Source organism: Xylona heveae, assembly GCF_001619985.1.
Source record: "Xylona heveae TC161 unplaced genomic scaffold L228scaffold_16, whole genome shotgun sequence".
Taxonomy (NCBI): Eukaryota; Fungi; Ascomycota; class Xylonomycetes; order Xylonales; family Xylonaceae; genus Xylona; species Xylona heveae.
In genome coordinates, this window is record NW_017264208.1 from 113,441 (window position 1) to 127,975 (window position 14,535).

General features: G+C 49.8%; 5 protein-coding genes across 5 annotated transcripts; 3 read left to right on the top strand and 2 right to left on the bottom strand.

Moving 5' to 3' along the window:
* The first annotated feature begins 197 nt into the window (after nucleotides 1-197).
* Nucleotides 198-4,015, top strand: L228DRAFT_225339 (histone transcription regulator HIRA, WD repeat superfamily). The gene is made up of 5 exons (XM_018330376.1): nucleotides 198-310; nucleotides 409-483; nucleotides 552-770; nucleotides 827-3,625; nucleotides 3,713-4,015. Exons 1-5 carry the CDS (start codon nucleotides 274-276, stop codon nucleotides 3,814-3,816), a joined length of 3,234 nt encoding a protein of 1,077 aa, XP_018184401.1. The 5' UTR covers nucleotides 198-273; the 3' UTR covers nucleotides 3,817-4,015.
* Nucleotides 4,016-4,185: 170 nt separating this feature from the next.
* L228DRAFT_225342 (hypothetical protein) lies at nucleotides 4,186-8,767 on the top strand. The gene is made up of 4 exons (XM_018330377.1): nucleotides 4,186-4,984; nucleotides 5,043-6,738; nucleotides 6,800-7,326; nucleotides 7,419-8,767. The coding sequence occupies exons 1-4, from the start codon at nucleotides 4,334-4,336 to the stop codon at nucleotides 8,703-8,705; spliced, it is 4,161 nt and encodes a 1,386-aa protein (XP_018184402.1). The 5' UTR covers nucleotides 4,186-4,333; the 3' UTR covers nucleotides 8,706-8,767.
* A 178-nt stretch (nucleotides 8,768-8,945) lies between these two features.
* L228DRAFT_54385 (hypothetical protein) lies at nucleotides 8,946-9,753 on the bottom strand. Its single transcript, XM_018336693.1, has one exon. It carries the CDS (start codon nucleotides 9,590-9,592, stop codon nucleotides 9,185-9,187), a length of 408 nt encoding a protein of 135 aa, XP_018184403.1. The 5' UTR covers nucleotides 9,593-9,753; the 3' UTR covers nucleotides 8,946-9,184.
* Nucleotides 9,754-9,880: 127 nt separating this feature from the next.
* L228DRAFT_242150 (hypothetical protein) lies at nucleotides 9,881-10,375 on the bottom strand (the record flags this gene model as incomplete). The annotated part of the gene is made up of 1 exon (XM_018331385.1): nucleotides 9,881-10,375. The coding sequence occupies one exon, from the start codon at nucleotides 10,373-10,375 to the stop codon at nucleotides 9,881-9,883; it is 495 nt and encodes a 164-aa protein (XP_018184404.1).
* A 1,624-nt stretch (nucleotides 10,376-11,999) lies between these two features.
* Nucleotides 12,000-13,966, top strand: L228DRAFT_251705 (casein kinase II subunit beta). Its single transcript, XM_018333616.1, has 3 exons — nucleotides 12,000-12,147; nucleotides 12,878-13,123; nucleotides 13,191-13,966. The coding sequence occupies exons 1-3, from the start codon at nucleotides 12,091-12,093 to the stop codon at nucleotides 13,647-13,649; spliced, it is 762 nt and encodes a 253-aa protein (XP_018184405.1). The 5' UTR covers nucleotides 12,000-12,090; the 3' UTR covers nucleotides 13,650-13,966.
* The last annotated feature ends 569 nt before the right edge of the window (nucleotides 13,967-14,535 follow it).

A 14,535-nucleotide genomic window follows, 5' to 3' on the forward strand; every position in this document is an offset into this window, starting at 1 on the left:
GTCCTTGGGTGGACGTAATAATAAGCATGGAGATGGAGCAACCCCAACTTGGACAGGATGAGACTAAGAGCTGCTCCGGTCCAAGCACGGACCCTTTCGGCCAATTTCGCCCGTGACGACGCGAACGAGAAAGCTCCCCTAGTTGGTCACTGCGTTGCGCGTTGTCCTGGTTAAACACATTTCAACGCCGATCAGCGCTCGGTTCTATGCGATCAACCTCTGCCACCAGGCCCCTACTATGACACGTCTATTTCGCCTGAATAGATAGCAAAGATGCGCTTCATTAAGCCGTCCTGGCTAACTCATGGAGGTTTGTCCTAACCTCCTCCTTGTCCTGGTCCTTTACAGCTTGGACTTTGGAGCTTTTTGGAGATTATTTGAAGACAGCGTCACGCTGACAAGAAGTAGGAGAGAAGAAGGACTTCGAAGTCTACAGCTGTCATGTTTCGCCCGATGGAAGTAGACTTGTCACTGCTGCTGGAGGTAGGACGGTTCGACAATTTTTTGTTGCATTTATGAAGTCGCTTCCTCCTAACTGTCCCGCTTCGCAGACGGATACGTTCGAGTTTGGTCGACTGAAGCAATATACAATGCTGGAAATCCCGAATACACCAAACCAAAGCAATTAGCGTCCATGAGCTACCATTCCGGCACTATCCATACCGTGCGCTTCTCTCCGAACGGGAAATACCTGGCTTCTGGTGCCGACGACAAAATTGTCTGCGTCTACACGCTTGATCCAAACGCTCCGTCTCACGCTTCGACATTTGGTATTCCACCATAATTGGAAGGAGTCTCTGAAATAATTTGCTGACATGGAGCCTAGGCACCAATGAGGCGCCTCCGGTGGAAAGCTGGCGAATCTTTCGACGCCTAATCGGCCACGACAACGACGTACAGGATCTTGGTTGGTCCTACGATTCCTCAATACTTGTGTCTGTTGGCCTTGATTCCAAAGTGGTCGTGTGGTCAGGACACACGTTCGAAAAGCTAAAGACCCTCTCGCATCACCAAAGTCACGTCAAGGGTTTAACATTTGACCCAGCGAACAAATACTTTGCAACTGCCAGTGATGATCGGACAATCAAGGTCTTTCGCTTCACACCTCCGGCTCCAAACTCTACGGCGCAAGATCAAATGAACAACTTTCATATTGAATTCACTATTATAGCACCTTTTGCCTCGTCACCTCTAACGACATATTTCCGAAGATGCTCATGGTCCCCCGACGGAAACCACATTGCCGCCGCGAATGCTGTGAACGGCCCCGTGAGCTCCGTGGCTATTGTAAACCGCGGCAGCTGGGACAGCGAGATCAATTTAATTGGACACGAAGGACCGGTGGAAGTGTGCGCCTTTTCGCCACGGCTGTTCTGCAAGGAGCCCCCTAGTCAGGTCAACCAGGATGGAAAAGGCTTCAGCACCCAACATCTCGTGACGGTCATCGCTTGTGCTGGTCAAGATAAAGCTCTCAGCATCTGGAATACTAGTCATCCAAGGCCCCTCGTCATTACGCAGGACCTAGCAGTCAAGTCTATATCCGATCTAGCATGGAGCCCAGACGGTCGACACCTGTTTGCCACTAGCTTGGATGGCAGTGTTATCTCCGTCGTCTTTGAAGAGGGCGAACTGGGCTATGTTGTCGGATTAGAAGAGAATGAGAAGGCGCTTGCAAAATTCGGTGCTGGCCGACGCGGTGCAGGAGTCGTCGAGGGAACTGATGGCCTCTTACTTGAAGAGCGAAGCAAAGCCGGAGAACTAAAGGGCGTGCAGGGAAGGATGGGCGAGTTGATGGGAGACAGCCGAGATGTAGCAGCGCAAAAGTCTAAGAAGGGTGGTCCCGATGCATCTACGAGCACTCCTGATCCAGCCACAGTCCAAGATGGTTCAGCGAATCAATCAGGGCAACAGGCAGCAGATGGTACGCCTGCTGGTGGCCAGACGCCGCAACCCGACCAGCATACTGCCAAGTTGGAAAGACTCAAGCAAAGAGTGACCATCACCAAAGATGGAAAGAAGCGCATTGCGCCTTTGCTTGTTTCCTCATCTGGTGGTGCTGAATCCTCCATGCCTCGGCCTCAATTGATGGCTGCTACGGCCAGCGCCCAAGCAAAGGCCGACGCACCACAATCCATTGTGGATCTGTCCAAGCCATTTGACGGATTACCAAAGGGCGGCCTCGCAGCGCTATTGCTTGGAAACAAGCGCAAAGCGGCTCATATTGAAGGAGATGAAGACGGCCATGTCGAGAAGCGGCTAGCAGCTGCAAGCCGTGGAGGCGCGGTCCCCATTCTCGTCAATGGTGTAGATGGACTTGAGCCTGCAACGCCAGCGCCTGGGGCAGGAGGCGTCCAGCCGACTCCTGAATTTATCCGACCAGCGGTTGTCAATCCGAGCTTGGCTATAAGTCAAGTGCGGCTGGCTGTGCCCAAAGTCCGTACTCATATTGTACGAAGCCTTGATTCTAGTGGCAGGCCAACACAGAGCAATGCCCAGCCAAACGGCACCAACCCAAGTACGAATCAAGCTTCCGGAAACACCTCAGGCGATTTGGTGTTCGAAGCGCGCAACCCCTCAAGCCCCGCTGCTACTGCCCGATTGCACGACCGCGACCCGGCCAAGTTGACAGTTACAAGGAAAGGCCAGACAATATGGCAAGATTTCCTGCCCCGGCCTGTCCTTTTGACCTCTGGAAACCGGAGTTTCTGGACTGCGGCGTGCGAGGACGGCAGTGTATATGTATGGACCCCGGCAGGCCGACGTCTGCTCAACGCTCTAGTCCTGGAAGCTCAGCCCGTTATTCTAGAGGTTCGAGGATCCTGGGTTCTGTGTATCACGGCCGTGGGCATGTGTCATGTCTGGAATGTCAAGACGCTCTCCTCGCCACATCCGCCCCTCTCCCTCGCTCCTGTTCTCGATATTGCGATTCACAACCTGCAAACACATCCTACAGTTGCACCGGCCGTGACTTCTGCGCGATTAAACTCGAAAGGGTACATCATTGTGACCCTCTCAAATGGCGACGGCTATGTCTACTCTCCCTCAATGTATGTCTGGCAACGTCTCTCTGAAGCCTGGTGGGCCGTAGGCAGTCAGTACTGGAATACCACGGATGCTACTGTTGGCAATCTTCGGTCGGCTGCCGACTCTGCGAATGCTCCGGGTTCACTTGAGGACGACATTGGCCCAAACAATCTGTCGGCAGGCATTATTCCGCATGTAGAGCGCAATACTACAAACGAAGTGCTTCTTCGTGGCAGAGCCTACTTCCTGCAACGTCTTATCAAATCGCTTCTTTCACGCGAAGGATACGAAGGTTTCGAGTCTAGCGTATCCATTGCTCATCTGGAAAATCGTTTATCAGCTGCCTTGCACCTCGAAGCAAAGGAGGAGTTCCGTACGTACCTTGACATGTATGCGAAGCGGCTTGGCGCCGAGGGACTGCGCACAAAGGTTGAGGAGCTCTTGAGCGGTCTCCTCGGCGGTGTCTTCCGAGATGGTGTCAATGGAGAGGACGTGTCGAAGAAGCGCTCCAAGGAGACAGGTCATGGATGGTACACTGAGGATGACGAGCTATGCGGATGGAACAGGGAAGACTTGCTTCGTAGCGTCCTCTTAATCTTGGGTATGTTTATTTCATATTCTCCCCACTTCGCCCCTTTGCGTGTATCTTTGTGGGTATATGATCTCGGGCATTTCTGATATATTGCAGGCAAACATCGCGACCTTCAGCGTGTCACAGTTCCATACGCAAAACTGCTTGGAGTCATGGACCTCGAGTCCACATCGGCGACCGAGGATACGCAAATGACTTGATCAGGCGGATATTGTTGTAGTCTCAACTTCATTTTATTTTTATTTTGCATCTGGAAAACGGGAAACGGTTTCATTTCAATGGCACTGTACATCTTAAGGGGGTTTTTATTTGCAAGCTTTTGCTTTTCGCATTTGTACTATACCAGTCTCGATCAACAAAAGAAAGGAATGATTAAATACATAAACTTTGGACGCAGCGATTTATTTGTGCCTTAAGCACCCTGTAAAAGGTCTGAGACTCCATGACTAGTAGCGAAATGACGTTCACGGACTGCCGAGTCGGACTTGTTCAGGGTCCGACCGTTAGCGTGTTGCCAGGAGGTCGGAATAGCTCATAGCTCAACCATACAACTCCAAGACGGACCATATAGACACCTACCTTATATTCACAACTTCCTCTCACCGTATACGCTCCTTTGCTAGTTTATTCAAATCGTTGGAGTCAGCATGTTTCCGTTTGTGTAAAATTCATGTCCGAACCCAAATGCGACATTAGATTCCAAACATTTAATGCGCGATGTATTGGCCCATTGGCGCCCCGCGCATTTATAATGCAGCAAACATAACACCTCGCACCCAGCTCATTGAGAGCGCAGGTGTTGAGCCCGTGGTCGTCGAAACAGACGATATACCTGATACCAGCACGATTGCCTCTACTGTCGACAACAGTGAAGCGGAAACCCAGTCAATCGCGGAGGAATCGGACGGGGGAGAAAGCGTGTATCCTGGCACGAGGTCAAATTCTAATGGCGTTAAACAATCGAGTGGAGAAGACTTAATTGGTGGACTAGAGAAAGAGGGGAAGGTGGGACGTTCTGGTTCTGAGGAAGCTGTAATAACAGGCGGCCAATCTGGGCGAAGTCGAGGGTCAAGCTTGAGGGGGGAGGATGCCGAATCGCCTGCTCGGCGGAGGGGTTCAAGCTTGAAGGAGACCCACGATGGTAACAGGTCAAAGTACACGGCTAAGCGCCAGCGGAAGCCATCTTATCATGGCTCTGGAAGCAAACGTGGTAGCGCAGCAAGCACGACACAGAGCGATGAGCCCTTACAGGAGGAGAGAGACTATCCCAGCACGGACAATGCGCGCATCCTTGCCCTCCAGGTTTCACGCAACGGACGAATCTTTGCGACAATAACATCAAATTCTCTCACGATATGGCAGGCAAAGGTTGGCAGCTAGCACCTATTGCAAAAAAAAAGGTTCTTACTAACAAGCTCTTACGCAGCCAACTGCTGTTCTTGCAACCGTAACTCGGCCCGTTAGCTCGATTGATGTCTATGGAGAAAACATTGCGCTACTCCTTCGACCAGATTCTGCTATCATTGTCGTGCAGACTTCTTTAGGCTATCTCATCACGTACTCGCTTGCCACGGACCCGAATTCTCGTGTCTACAAACTTCATCGACTGAATGCCGGAGGCGGTTCATCCCGAAGACAAAGTGTCAGCGGATATGGAGGCTACCACTATGGCGAACGTCAACAGCGACTGGAAGAAGGTGTAGGCATAATGGAGGTTAGCCTGAGGTTTCGAATGGTGATCAAAATCGACGCGGGTATATCAAAGGCGCTGGCCCTCGACGACGAGTTGGTCGTCGCAACGTCAAAGCCTGCTGCTGTGCAGTGCATCAGATGGACACCAGACAGCAACGGCACGCAAACGAGCACAGAGCTACTCAGCCGAATGCAGTGGTTTGCGAGGAAGACAAGGGTCGTCGACATGCTGCATGATCGGCCGATGAATCTGTCTACCTGGATCGCGTCTGACGGCAAGGCGTACGCAGTTCAGAAAATGCCAAACAGCATGCAGGAGCCGGGCGCTCCCAAGAAGTTGTTCCGTGGCTATTGTTTCCATACGCCTGCTAACCGGGATGAATATGCGGTCAAAGCCGCGATAAACGCGAGGTTTTCACTCATTGCGATTGGTTGTGCCAACGGAGGCGTTATTGTCTACAATGCTCGCGACTATGTTGGGAACATTCCGGTTTCGCATAAGCTTCAATTACCAGTCTCATTGGCATCTTCAGGCCCAATGACTTTCTTGTCATATTCGCCGGATGGATACTGTCTCTTTGCCGGGTTCGCCAAGGGCTGGATGATGTGGAGCGTCTACGGGAAGCCTGCTGGGAGCAGCTTCTCCTCTGAGAGATTATTGTCCGAAACGAATGAGGAAGAGTGGTTACTTGGAGTTCGCGACGGGAGCTGGATTAATGGAGGGTTTGAAATCCTTTTGCTTGCGGCCGGACAAACCAATTTGTTTGTTCTGGAAATGGCTAGAAGCGCATTGACGACACTATTTTCCTCGGCCAACGTTTCTCACTCTTTGCTTCTGACTGATACGGGACTGATGGTATACCGAGGGCACAACATGTCGGATCTGACAGCTATTTCTGCGGAATCGTCTGTCTGGCACAATGTCCAGATTCCTCCAAGCTATCTCGTCAACCAGTGGCCCATACGGAGCGCCGTGGTCTCGCCGGACGGGCGATACATTGCTGTGGCGGGTCGACGAGGGCTGGCGCACTACAGCGTGCACAGCGGTCGGTGGAAGACATTCAATGACCCGGCAATGGAAGACGAATTCATCGTCCGAGGAGGAATGTGCTGGCATCAGCATGTGCTAATTGCTGCCGTCGAGACGGGCATGTACTTTCAGTTGCGTCTCTACTCTCGCGAGCTCGCACTGGATAATTCCCTCATTCTTCACACCGAGAGCATACCTGCGCCAATCGTACTCATTGCGAGATCTGGAGAAGATTCGCTCTTGGTGTACACTTATGAAAATATCCTCTATCACTATATTATTGCGGCCAGCAGCGGGTCCATACGGCTGGTGCAGGTCGGTCAGATTGCTCTTCACGGGATAATCCGAGCACCTGCTCGAGTTCGAGCCGTCAGTTGGCTTCTCCCAGAAGCGCAGATCCGTGAGTATTTGTTTCGTCGTATCGGATATACTTAATGAACCAGGAGACTGACTCTGAACAGAAGACGGCGACCCGTCACAAGACGTCAAAGTGGCAACAGTACTTTTTTTGGTTGATGGAAAATTGGTTCTCCTCTGTCCTTCGACGACTGAAGCAGGCGGCTTGAAGTATGACATGCGGATCATTGCTCAAAACATCGAGTACTATGCGCTCATGCGGGATCAACTGCACGTGTTCCGCGACGAGGGCAGGGGGTTAGGAACACCATTGCTCGAAAAGTCATTTGGCGGGTTTGACCTGGATCTCGGCAGCGAACATGATCTGCGGGATTCATTGTGGACGTTTGACGGCGACAGCGTCAAAGTATGGCCGGATGTCAAAGAGGTCCTGCAAGCCCCCAGCAGTGTTCACGCAGCTGTCAATGGTGTCGGTGAAGCAGCCCGAAATAACCTCCCGCCCACCGTGTCGATTTCCTTTGACTTTTACCCGCTCTCTGTCGTGCTAGAGCGTGGCGTCATTATCGGACTCGAAGCCGATCTCGTTCAGCGACGAGACATTTCCTTTGCGTTTTTCCGAATGGCCACTCGCGTGAGTTTTACGTTTATCCTTACATTCCTTCTAACATTCTCGCTATATGTTTGCCTTATTCTTATTTTTCTTCCAATGCTAATACTCTGCAGACACACCTCTTTATCCCCCCTCTGCTACGGCACATCCTTACACATCCGCATCCCGACCACCCCAACATGCTCTCCCCCGACCCTGACGCATCCATTTCTCCCGCCCATCCCGACATTGACCTCATATCCGACTCCGCCTCTTCCAATACTCCTAACCCCGTCTCTCCTCATCCCGTCTCTCCTAACCCCATATCTCCCAATCCCTTCTCATCATCTCCCTCTCCCTTCACTGCCCCTACCCCTACCACACTCACTACCGCTCCTAATCCCTCAACCACGACCATCCCCGCGGCGCTCCACATGGCCAGTTTCTTCCAGCACCTGCCGTACTTCCCGCACGCGCTCGAAATGCTGCTGCACAACGTCCTCGACGACGAAGTCGACGCGCCCTCCCCCTCTCCCGAGACCGCGCTCCTCCCTGTCGTCATTTCCTTTCTCGCCATGTTTCCAGATTACTTGGACATTATCGTGCAATGCACGCGCAAGACCGAAGTCCGCTCCTGGCGCACTCTGTTCCAGTACCTCCCGTCCCCGCAGACCCTGTTTGAGGAATCCCTCGCGAGGAATGCGCTCAAGACTGCGGGCGGGTATTTGCTTGTCTTGCATACTTTTGAGGAACTGGGTCCGCTGCCTAGTCCAGGTTCTTCCGACTCTCATTCCGTAACAGTATCTTCCAGTGGCACGTCATCCCAACTCGTCACCCTCTTGCGCCGCGCCGTCGACGAGCAAGACTGGGATCTATGCAAAGAACTCGCGCGCTTTCTTACCGCCCTGGACCCGTCTGGATCCACCCTCCGCGATGCCCTCGAAGTCGTCAGACTCGGAGATTCTCATCCTTATCCTGGTCCTCATCCTGATATCCCTGAAGGTCTTGAAAACCGTGAAGCCCATGAAGGTCCTGGAAGTCCTGACGCTGCAAGAAGCGTGCAAAGTGCAGGAAATGCAGGAAATGCACGAAACGCTCCAAGTGCGCAAGGAAATCCGTTCCCGTGGAAAAATACATTTCTCAGTCCGACCTCGCCTGGCACGACAATGGCTGCGCCGCTGCGCATACCCAGGAGTCGAACAAGTCGGGCCAGTGGGAACGGGAGCGAGAACGGGACTGGGAATGGGAGTGCCAAGGGGAGTAGAGAACCGATTGGGTTGGGAATTGGCAGTACCGGTGGCAGTGGTACCGGTGGTAGTGGTACTGGTAATGCGAATCGAGGAGGAGGTGATGGTAATGGGAGAGGGCGAGGGGATGGGGGAGATGGGGGAGATTACTTTTTTTCTTCGTCTGTCGATTAACCCTCCTATATTTTCTTTTCCTTTCCTTTTCCTTTTTTTTTTTTTTTCTTTTCTTTTTCTTTGGTTTGAAACTGTTATTGTTGATCTGGTCAGGGCTATCGCGAGGTGGGAGAAGTATGTCGTGAAAAAGATGTTATGTTTGCATTTGCTGTATCTCATTTCAGAAAGGGTATATACGTATTTCCCAAGCTTTGAAATGTATTAAGATAATTAATATAAGACTTGACTCACACACTCACTCACATGAATGCGTCCAATCTGCAGAAAAGTTTGTAGGTAGGTAGCGATTATTCGGAGTAAGTGTAGATAGTAATTCTAATCATGAGTGTGCGGCTCAGAGACCGGAGTCAAAACTAAATCCATCCCATCATGTCAACCAGCAAAGTAGTCAATTTATCCTAACTCAATTAATCCGAACACCCAATAACCTAACACCCAATAATCTCCATCCCACAGATGAGTCGTATGCGTAAGACAGTCTATTCAAAATTGTATACCAGGGGGGATATCTCAATACGTGACCAGCAATGAAGAAGCAGAGGAGGAAAGAAGGAAATTAGGGGAAGAAAGAAGAGAAACAGAGGAAGAAAGAAGAAAATTAGGTGAAGAGAAGGGAAAGAAAGTACAAAATGAGGAGGGGGAATGAAGTAGAAAGAAAGTCCAATCGAAACGCCGTTTTCCTTTACTCTGTATCCGTGACCGTGACCGTGCCCGCGTCCGCGTTCTCTCCGATGACTCCGTGACAAAACTCCAAAATTTGAATCTAGTAAAGACGTTGATATATAGAATGGATGGGGGATTATAAAAACGAAGATAGGGGAGAAATGGGAGGAAGGTGAAGGATAGGAGAAGAAAAAGGAAATGGGAGGGCGAAAGGAATAAATCATGAAGTCATGGCGTTAAATTAGTTGAAAGAGTGACTTCCATGCCAAATTGGACAAGTCTCGGACTGGCATGTGGACAATCGGGCGGTGTCTGCGTATGAATCGTTAGTTGCTATTTCTTGATATAGGTAGCTTTTTCGCAGGATAGAGGTCGTCGGTCCAAGGGGAATACTTGAGATGATATTGAATGTAATAGAATAGAATGGAATAGAGAGGATAAAACATCAAAAGATAAAATTGAAAGAGACGAATAGAAGTGAACGTATGAGAAAAATTTAAACGTACCAGTACTCAGTCGGTGTTCTCGGATAGTCTTACTTCTGCCATGTACGCAGAAGACTTCTCGAGAGGGACAGGGACGCCATGGGCCGAACCAGCTTTGGCGTCAACTTTGGCTTTCGCTTTGGCCCCAGCTGCAGCTCCAGCTCCGGTATTGGGAATAGGCTTCTTAATAGCGACTTTCTTTTGAACGGGTTGATGAACTGCTGCTGGACGTTTAAGCGCAGCCGGGGTAGCAGTCACACGGGGCTTCGGCGGCGGAGTCGCAGCAGCAGCGCCAGCTAAAAGGGCAGTCGTGTGCAAAGGGTATCCCGTCTCCCAGGCATCGGGCTTGGTAATTGCAGGGACATCTGAGTCGGCCAAGGACAGTATATTGTCTGGTTCGGAAGAAAGTGCAGCCGCTGGAAGAGACGATATGTCGACCCAGCGTCGCAAATGGAGGAACGGCGGCAGAGCATGTGCGAGCAGAGCGCAGAAGAGCGGGATAAGAATGTGAGCGAGTCTCATTGTTGCTTTGATGGAATTTCGAGTCCTAGCGATTTTTCTTTGTTCTTCTGGGCTTTCGTTCTGATCTAGCTGCTGGGTTTTCTTTCAAGAGCTCAGATCCTCGCAATTTTCGTAGGTTGACAATCAAGCAAAGGTCAATGTCATGCAAATGTAGGACTGGCGAGGAACAGAGACGAAAGAAGAAGAAAAAGGACAGCAGTCACGATAGATGAGCTAATTTGTAGGAAAAGGTTGGCATTCTATAGTATTTTATTGCATTCATGACCGATGGGCCCTGCGGGCAATGATGCTGGGTGGCATTAAGGCGCCCCAGCTACGCCTCGTCCATACCTAGGTAAGTAGGTAGCGGTATCAGTAGGGAAAAATTCAGGTGCAAAAGGACAGCCAGCATGAAGACCAGGCGTTCCAGACCAGCCAGACAGAAGCAGTGTAGCTCCAACGTGAATGGCATCCTCCACCCTCTTTTGATGGATTTTTGACGTGACAAGAAGATCCGATGAGAAGAGGACAGCTCTGGATGTTTGAGCCAATCACAGCGCGTATATCCCTCCACGTTTTATTCGGAAGTTTGCCGTTTGCGGACAGTAAGAGACCACAGTACTTTAGAGCACTTTTATTTACTCGATAGATACGAGTGCGTAAAAGTAGCTTGAAGTAAAGGATTCAGTCGGAATGTCTAAGCTTTTTGGCGCCGGAGCTCAGCGAGGAACCCCCACTAGCCTTTCTTAACCAGGCTTAGTGGGCTCTTAACCGGGTTTAGTGAGGATTCACCTCCTGATGGCGAGAAGCCACCCAGGAAGACCCTTTGCGAGGAGAACAGGGAGCCTGGGCGGTTCGAATAGATTAAATCGGAATGACACCATTCTGGCTTTGCATTGTCAATAACGTGACCAATTATTGTTTCTCATTGCTATACCTTTGTACTTGGCTGTGAAAGTGAAGGAAAGAAAAAAACTTGACCAATTGCATTTGAACTTTTTGTACAGCTCTTTCCGCTAGCTTTGCACTGTTTACTTGGTCAGTGTTTGTCACTTATTTTCTAAAATCTCCGATTGCACATTTACTGCAGTCATGGCGGAAGAGTAGAGAAGAAGAAACACTGGGCTATAAAGGGTTGTTAGACTCTCAGTTCAACTGCAGAAAGAGCAGCAATATATGCATGTTTCGCTTGATTGGATGTCTGAATCTACTCTGCTGCTTTTCAAAGTCACGGTCTCATCTGCTCTGACTATCTGAATGATCATTAGGTCAAGTACTCAAATTAATGCCACAGCTGTTGGACGCCTTTGACGATCAAATTCAGCGAGGATACTGCGTAGTCGAGCGATGAAGGTCAACAGTAATCTTATCTGATCGATCTTAGAAATGTTGTGCCTCTGCTCTGTTCGTTGCTGTACGCACATATCAAAGAAAATATCTTATAACATTTGGTATAACTCGAATATTATAGTTATACCTAATTTATGAGATTTCTTATATAGGGAATATATCATGAAAAGTAATATCAAGTGAAAGCATTCGAGCTGCCTGCAGCCACTATATATTGAAACTGCTTAGTCATCACGTTTCGACGCTCAGCAGATCAACTCCGCGAACGCGAAGTTCGAGGCCTTGGCAGACTTGGAGTCTTCACTCGACGTCAATAGACATTCCCTGTTCTGCTTCTAAGCGTCTGAAAACTGCATTAGATCAGGACAGAGGAATCCAGCTACATCATGGATGACTTCAATAGCGAGACCGACAGCGATTACACCAGTTACTGGAGAGATTGGGTAAGTGGTTCTTTCTTTTTCAATTGAGCGGGGTCTGCTTTTTCATTTTTGCTTTGGGAAGGCGCCGTCTTGTTCACCCTTTCGCAAAATGGTATCCTTACATAGGAGATGATCTCATGCATCCTCCATCCTTTTGCGCTGGCTACGTCTTCTTGGTGGGGGTGCTCGGGAAGGATCTGTCATCTGGCCATCTATTCCCAGTCTGTCAATTGAATTCGCCAATATGTACGAATCGCAATTCGTTACGCAGCAGCTCCATCTGTGTTCGCCGTCACTTCAACATTCTCCTCATCTGCAACTCCAGCGTCGACACACAGGCCACGAAACAACTCAAACGGTGCAGCATGCATTCTATCACCCGCCGCCCTCACAGCACCATTCGGACTTTCCCAGTGACCATTCTGTCTATCAGATTATGCACTGGCGGCCTTATGAGCACTATACTCAAGCACGAGGGCTAGGAAATGCGGCCGCTCTGGCAGATACGGACACTATTCGAGACGTCGAAGAGGAGTCATTGATAACTTCATCGCGGGAAGACAGCTCAATATCTGGACAGCACCCCATCAGACACGAGACGGCCAAGAGTGATTTTTTGGGCCTGCTTCGTAAAAGACCTACTATGTTTTCTATATCTGTTGTTTGCCCAACGTTGGCCCCGCTCATCTAATCTTTGTACTCGGCCGCACTTGGGGCTGAAAGCAATTACTAACACTATTGTTTACTATAGTTTATCTCCTCTCGGGGAAATGAGTACTTTTGCGAAATTGACGAAGAGTACCTCACCGACCGCTTCAATCTGACTGGTCTTAATACCGAAGTACAGTACTATCAGTATGCTTTGGATCTGGTTACGGATGTCTTTGACCTCGACTGCGACGATGACATGAGGGAACAAATTGAAAAGTCGGCTCGTCATTTATATGGTCTGGTTCACGCTAGATATATTGTTACGACGCGAGGACTGGCCAAGATGGTGGGTCCTTTTGCCTCTCTATGCTTTTTCTTGAGCCGCCGCTCCTAACTCGCGTTCCTCTCTACAGCTTGAAAAATACAAAAAGGGTGACTTTGGCAAATGCCCCCGCGTCATGTGCGAACACCAACCCCTTCTCCCCATGGGTCTCTCCGACAATCCCAATGTCAAGCCGGTCAAGCTTTACTGCTCCAAGTGCGAGGATATTTACAACCCGAAATCCTCGCGTCATGCGTCCATTGACGGCGCCTACTTTGGTACTTCTTTCCACAATATTCTTTTCCAAGTGTACCCCGCGCTAGTGCCTCCAAAGTCAATCCGGAGATATGAGCCCCGCGTATTTGGCTTCCGCGTTCACGCAGCAGCAGCATTGCAGCGTTGGCAAGATGCTCGGCGCGAAGAGCTCAAGGATCGTCTGCATAAGCTGAAGATTGACTCGGGCTTTGAGGATGACGACGACGGTGAAAGGGAAGACGAAGAGGAGGAAGATGAAGCAGGCGACATGGACGTTGTCGCCACGAACCCATAATCTCCGTCCTGATCAGCGTGGTCACTTTTGCCCTATCCTTTTCTTGTTTTTATTTTCTATTTTTGCATGCATGGTTTTGGCGCAAGCTGGCGAAAGGTTCATCAGTTTAATGCTCTAATCAGTTGACTGATGGTGATGTGGTTTGAGATGATATCACGGGAGAGCCTTATTGTTTATGGTGGTATTTTATTTTGTTATCAAGTCCTAGTTGCAAAGCCAAGCATATAATGAATATAGCGGGCCTGAGATTGTCATTTTGTAACATCATCTCAAATGTTTATTCAGTAAGCAAATACACGTGCATAATGTATCGGGAGACGCTCTTCCAGAATATGAAGAAATGACAAGAAACATGAGACTCATCGGCCTGCTCCGCATCGCCCGCATCCGTGCGCGTCAATGCGTCGTCAGAATGTCGAAGTACTCTTGTTAAAGGATGGCTACTGTAGAATCCGGACCCCGACCGCCTACGTCATCAACCGAGGGGAACCGCCCCCCACTATCAGGATAAGCTCGATAGAACCCCAGGGTCCTATTCGATCAAGGATCAAGAACGAACAGGGAAAACAGCAGGCAGACACCAGATAACCAGACGCATTTCCCCCCTTGACCAGATTCGCTGATACCACTCCGTACCTACGTATATATTTCCACCCATTTGTTCAACAACCCCCTTCCTCGTCTCTTTCTTCCTACATTTTATCTATCGCCCGCTCATCGCCCGCTCAACTCTTCGACCTGGATTTTAATCCTTTGTGGCAGTGTCGTTAGATACCATACATACATCCTAGCAAGGCTTTCTTATCATACAGAGTTTATTTGCTCTTTGCATTATCATACAGAGTACAGAGTACAGAGTACAAAGTACTAAGGATCAAATACATAT

Bases quoted from the DNA above. Each gene is read 5' to 3' on its own strand.
- L228DRAFT_54385 (XM_018336693.1), bottom strand. From the start codon at position 9,592: ATGATTTATTCCTTTCGCCCTCCCATTTCCTTTTTCTTCTCCTATCCT.
- L228DRAFT_225339 (XM_018330376.1), top strand. From the start codon at position 274: ATGCGCTTCATTAAGCCGTCCTGGCTAACTCATGGAG. The intron at 311-408 runs GTTTGTCCTAAC...GACAAGAAGTAG, and splicing joins GTCCTGGCTAACTCATGGAG to GAGAGAAGAAGGACTTCGAA. The intron at 484-551 runs GTAGGACGGTTC...CCCGCTTCGCAG, and splicing joins ACTTGTCACTGCTGCTGGAG to ACGGATACGTTCGAGTTTGG.
- L228DRAFT_225342 (XM_018330377.1), top strand. From the start codon at position 4,334: ATGTATTGGCCCATTGGCGCCCCGCGCATTTATAATGCAGCAAACATA. The intron at 4,985-5,042 runs GTTGGCAGCTAG...GCTCTTACGCAG, and splicing joins TCACGATATGGCAGGCAAAG to CCAACTGCTGTTCTTGCAAC. The intron at 6,739-6,799 runs GTGAGTATTTGT...GACTCTGAACAG, and splicing joins TCTCCCAGAAGCGCAGATCC to AAGACGGCGACCCGTCACAA.
- L228DRAFT_251705 (XM_018333616.1), top strand. From the start codon at position 12,091: ATGGATGACTTCAATAGCGAGACCGACAGCGATTACACCAGTTACTGG. The intron at 12,148-12,877 runs GTAAGTGGTTCT...TGTTTACTATAG, and splicing joins CCAGTTACTGGAGAGATTGG to TTTATCTCCTCTCGGGGAAA. The intron at 13,124-13,190 runs GTGGGTCCTTTT...TCCTCTCTACAG, and splicing joins CGCGAGGACTGGCCAAGATG to CTTGAAAAATACAAAAAGGG.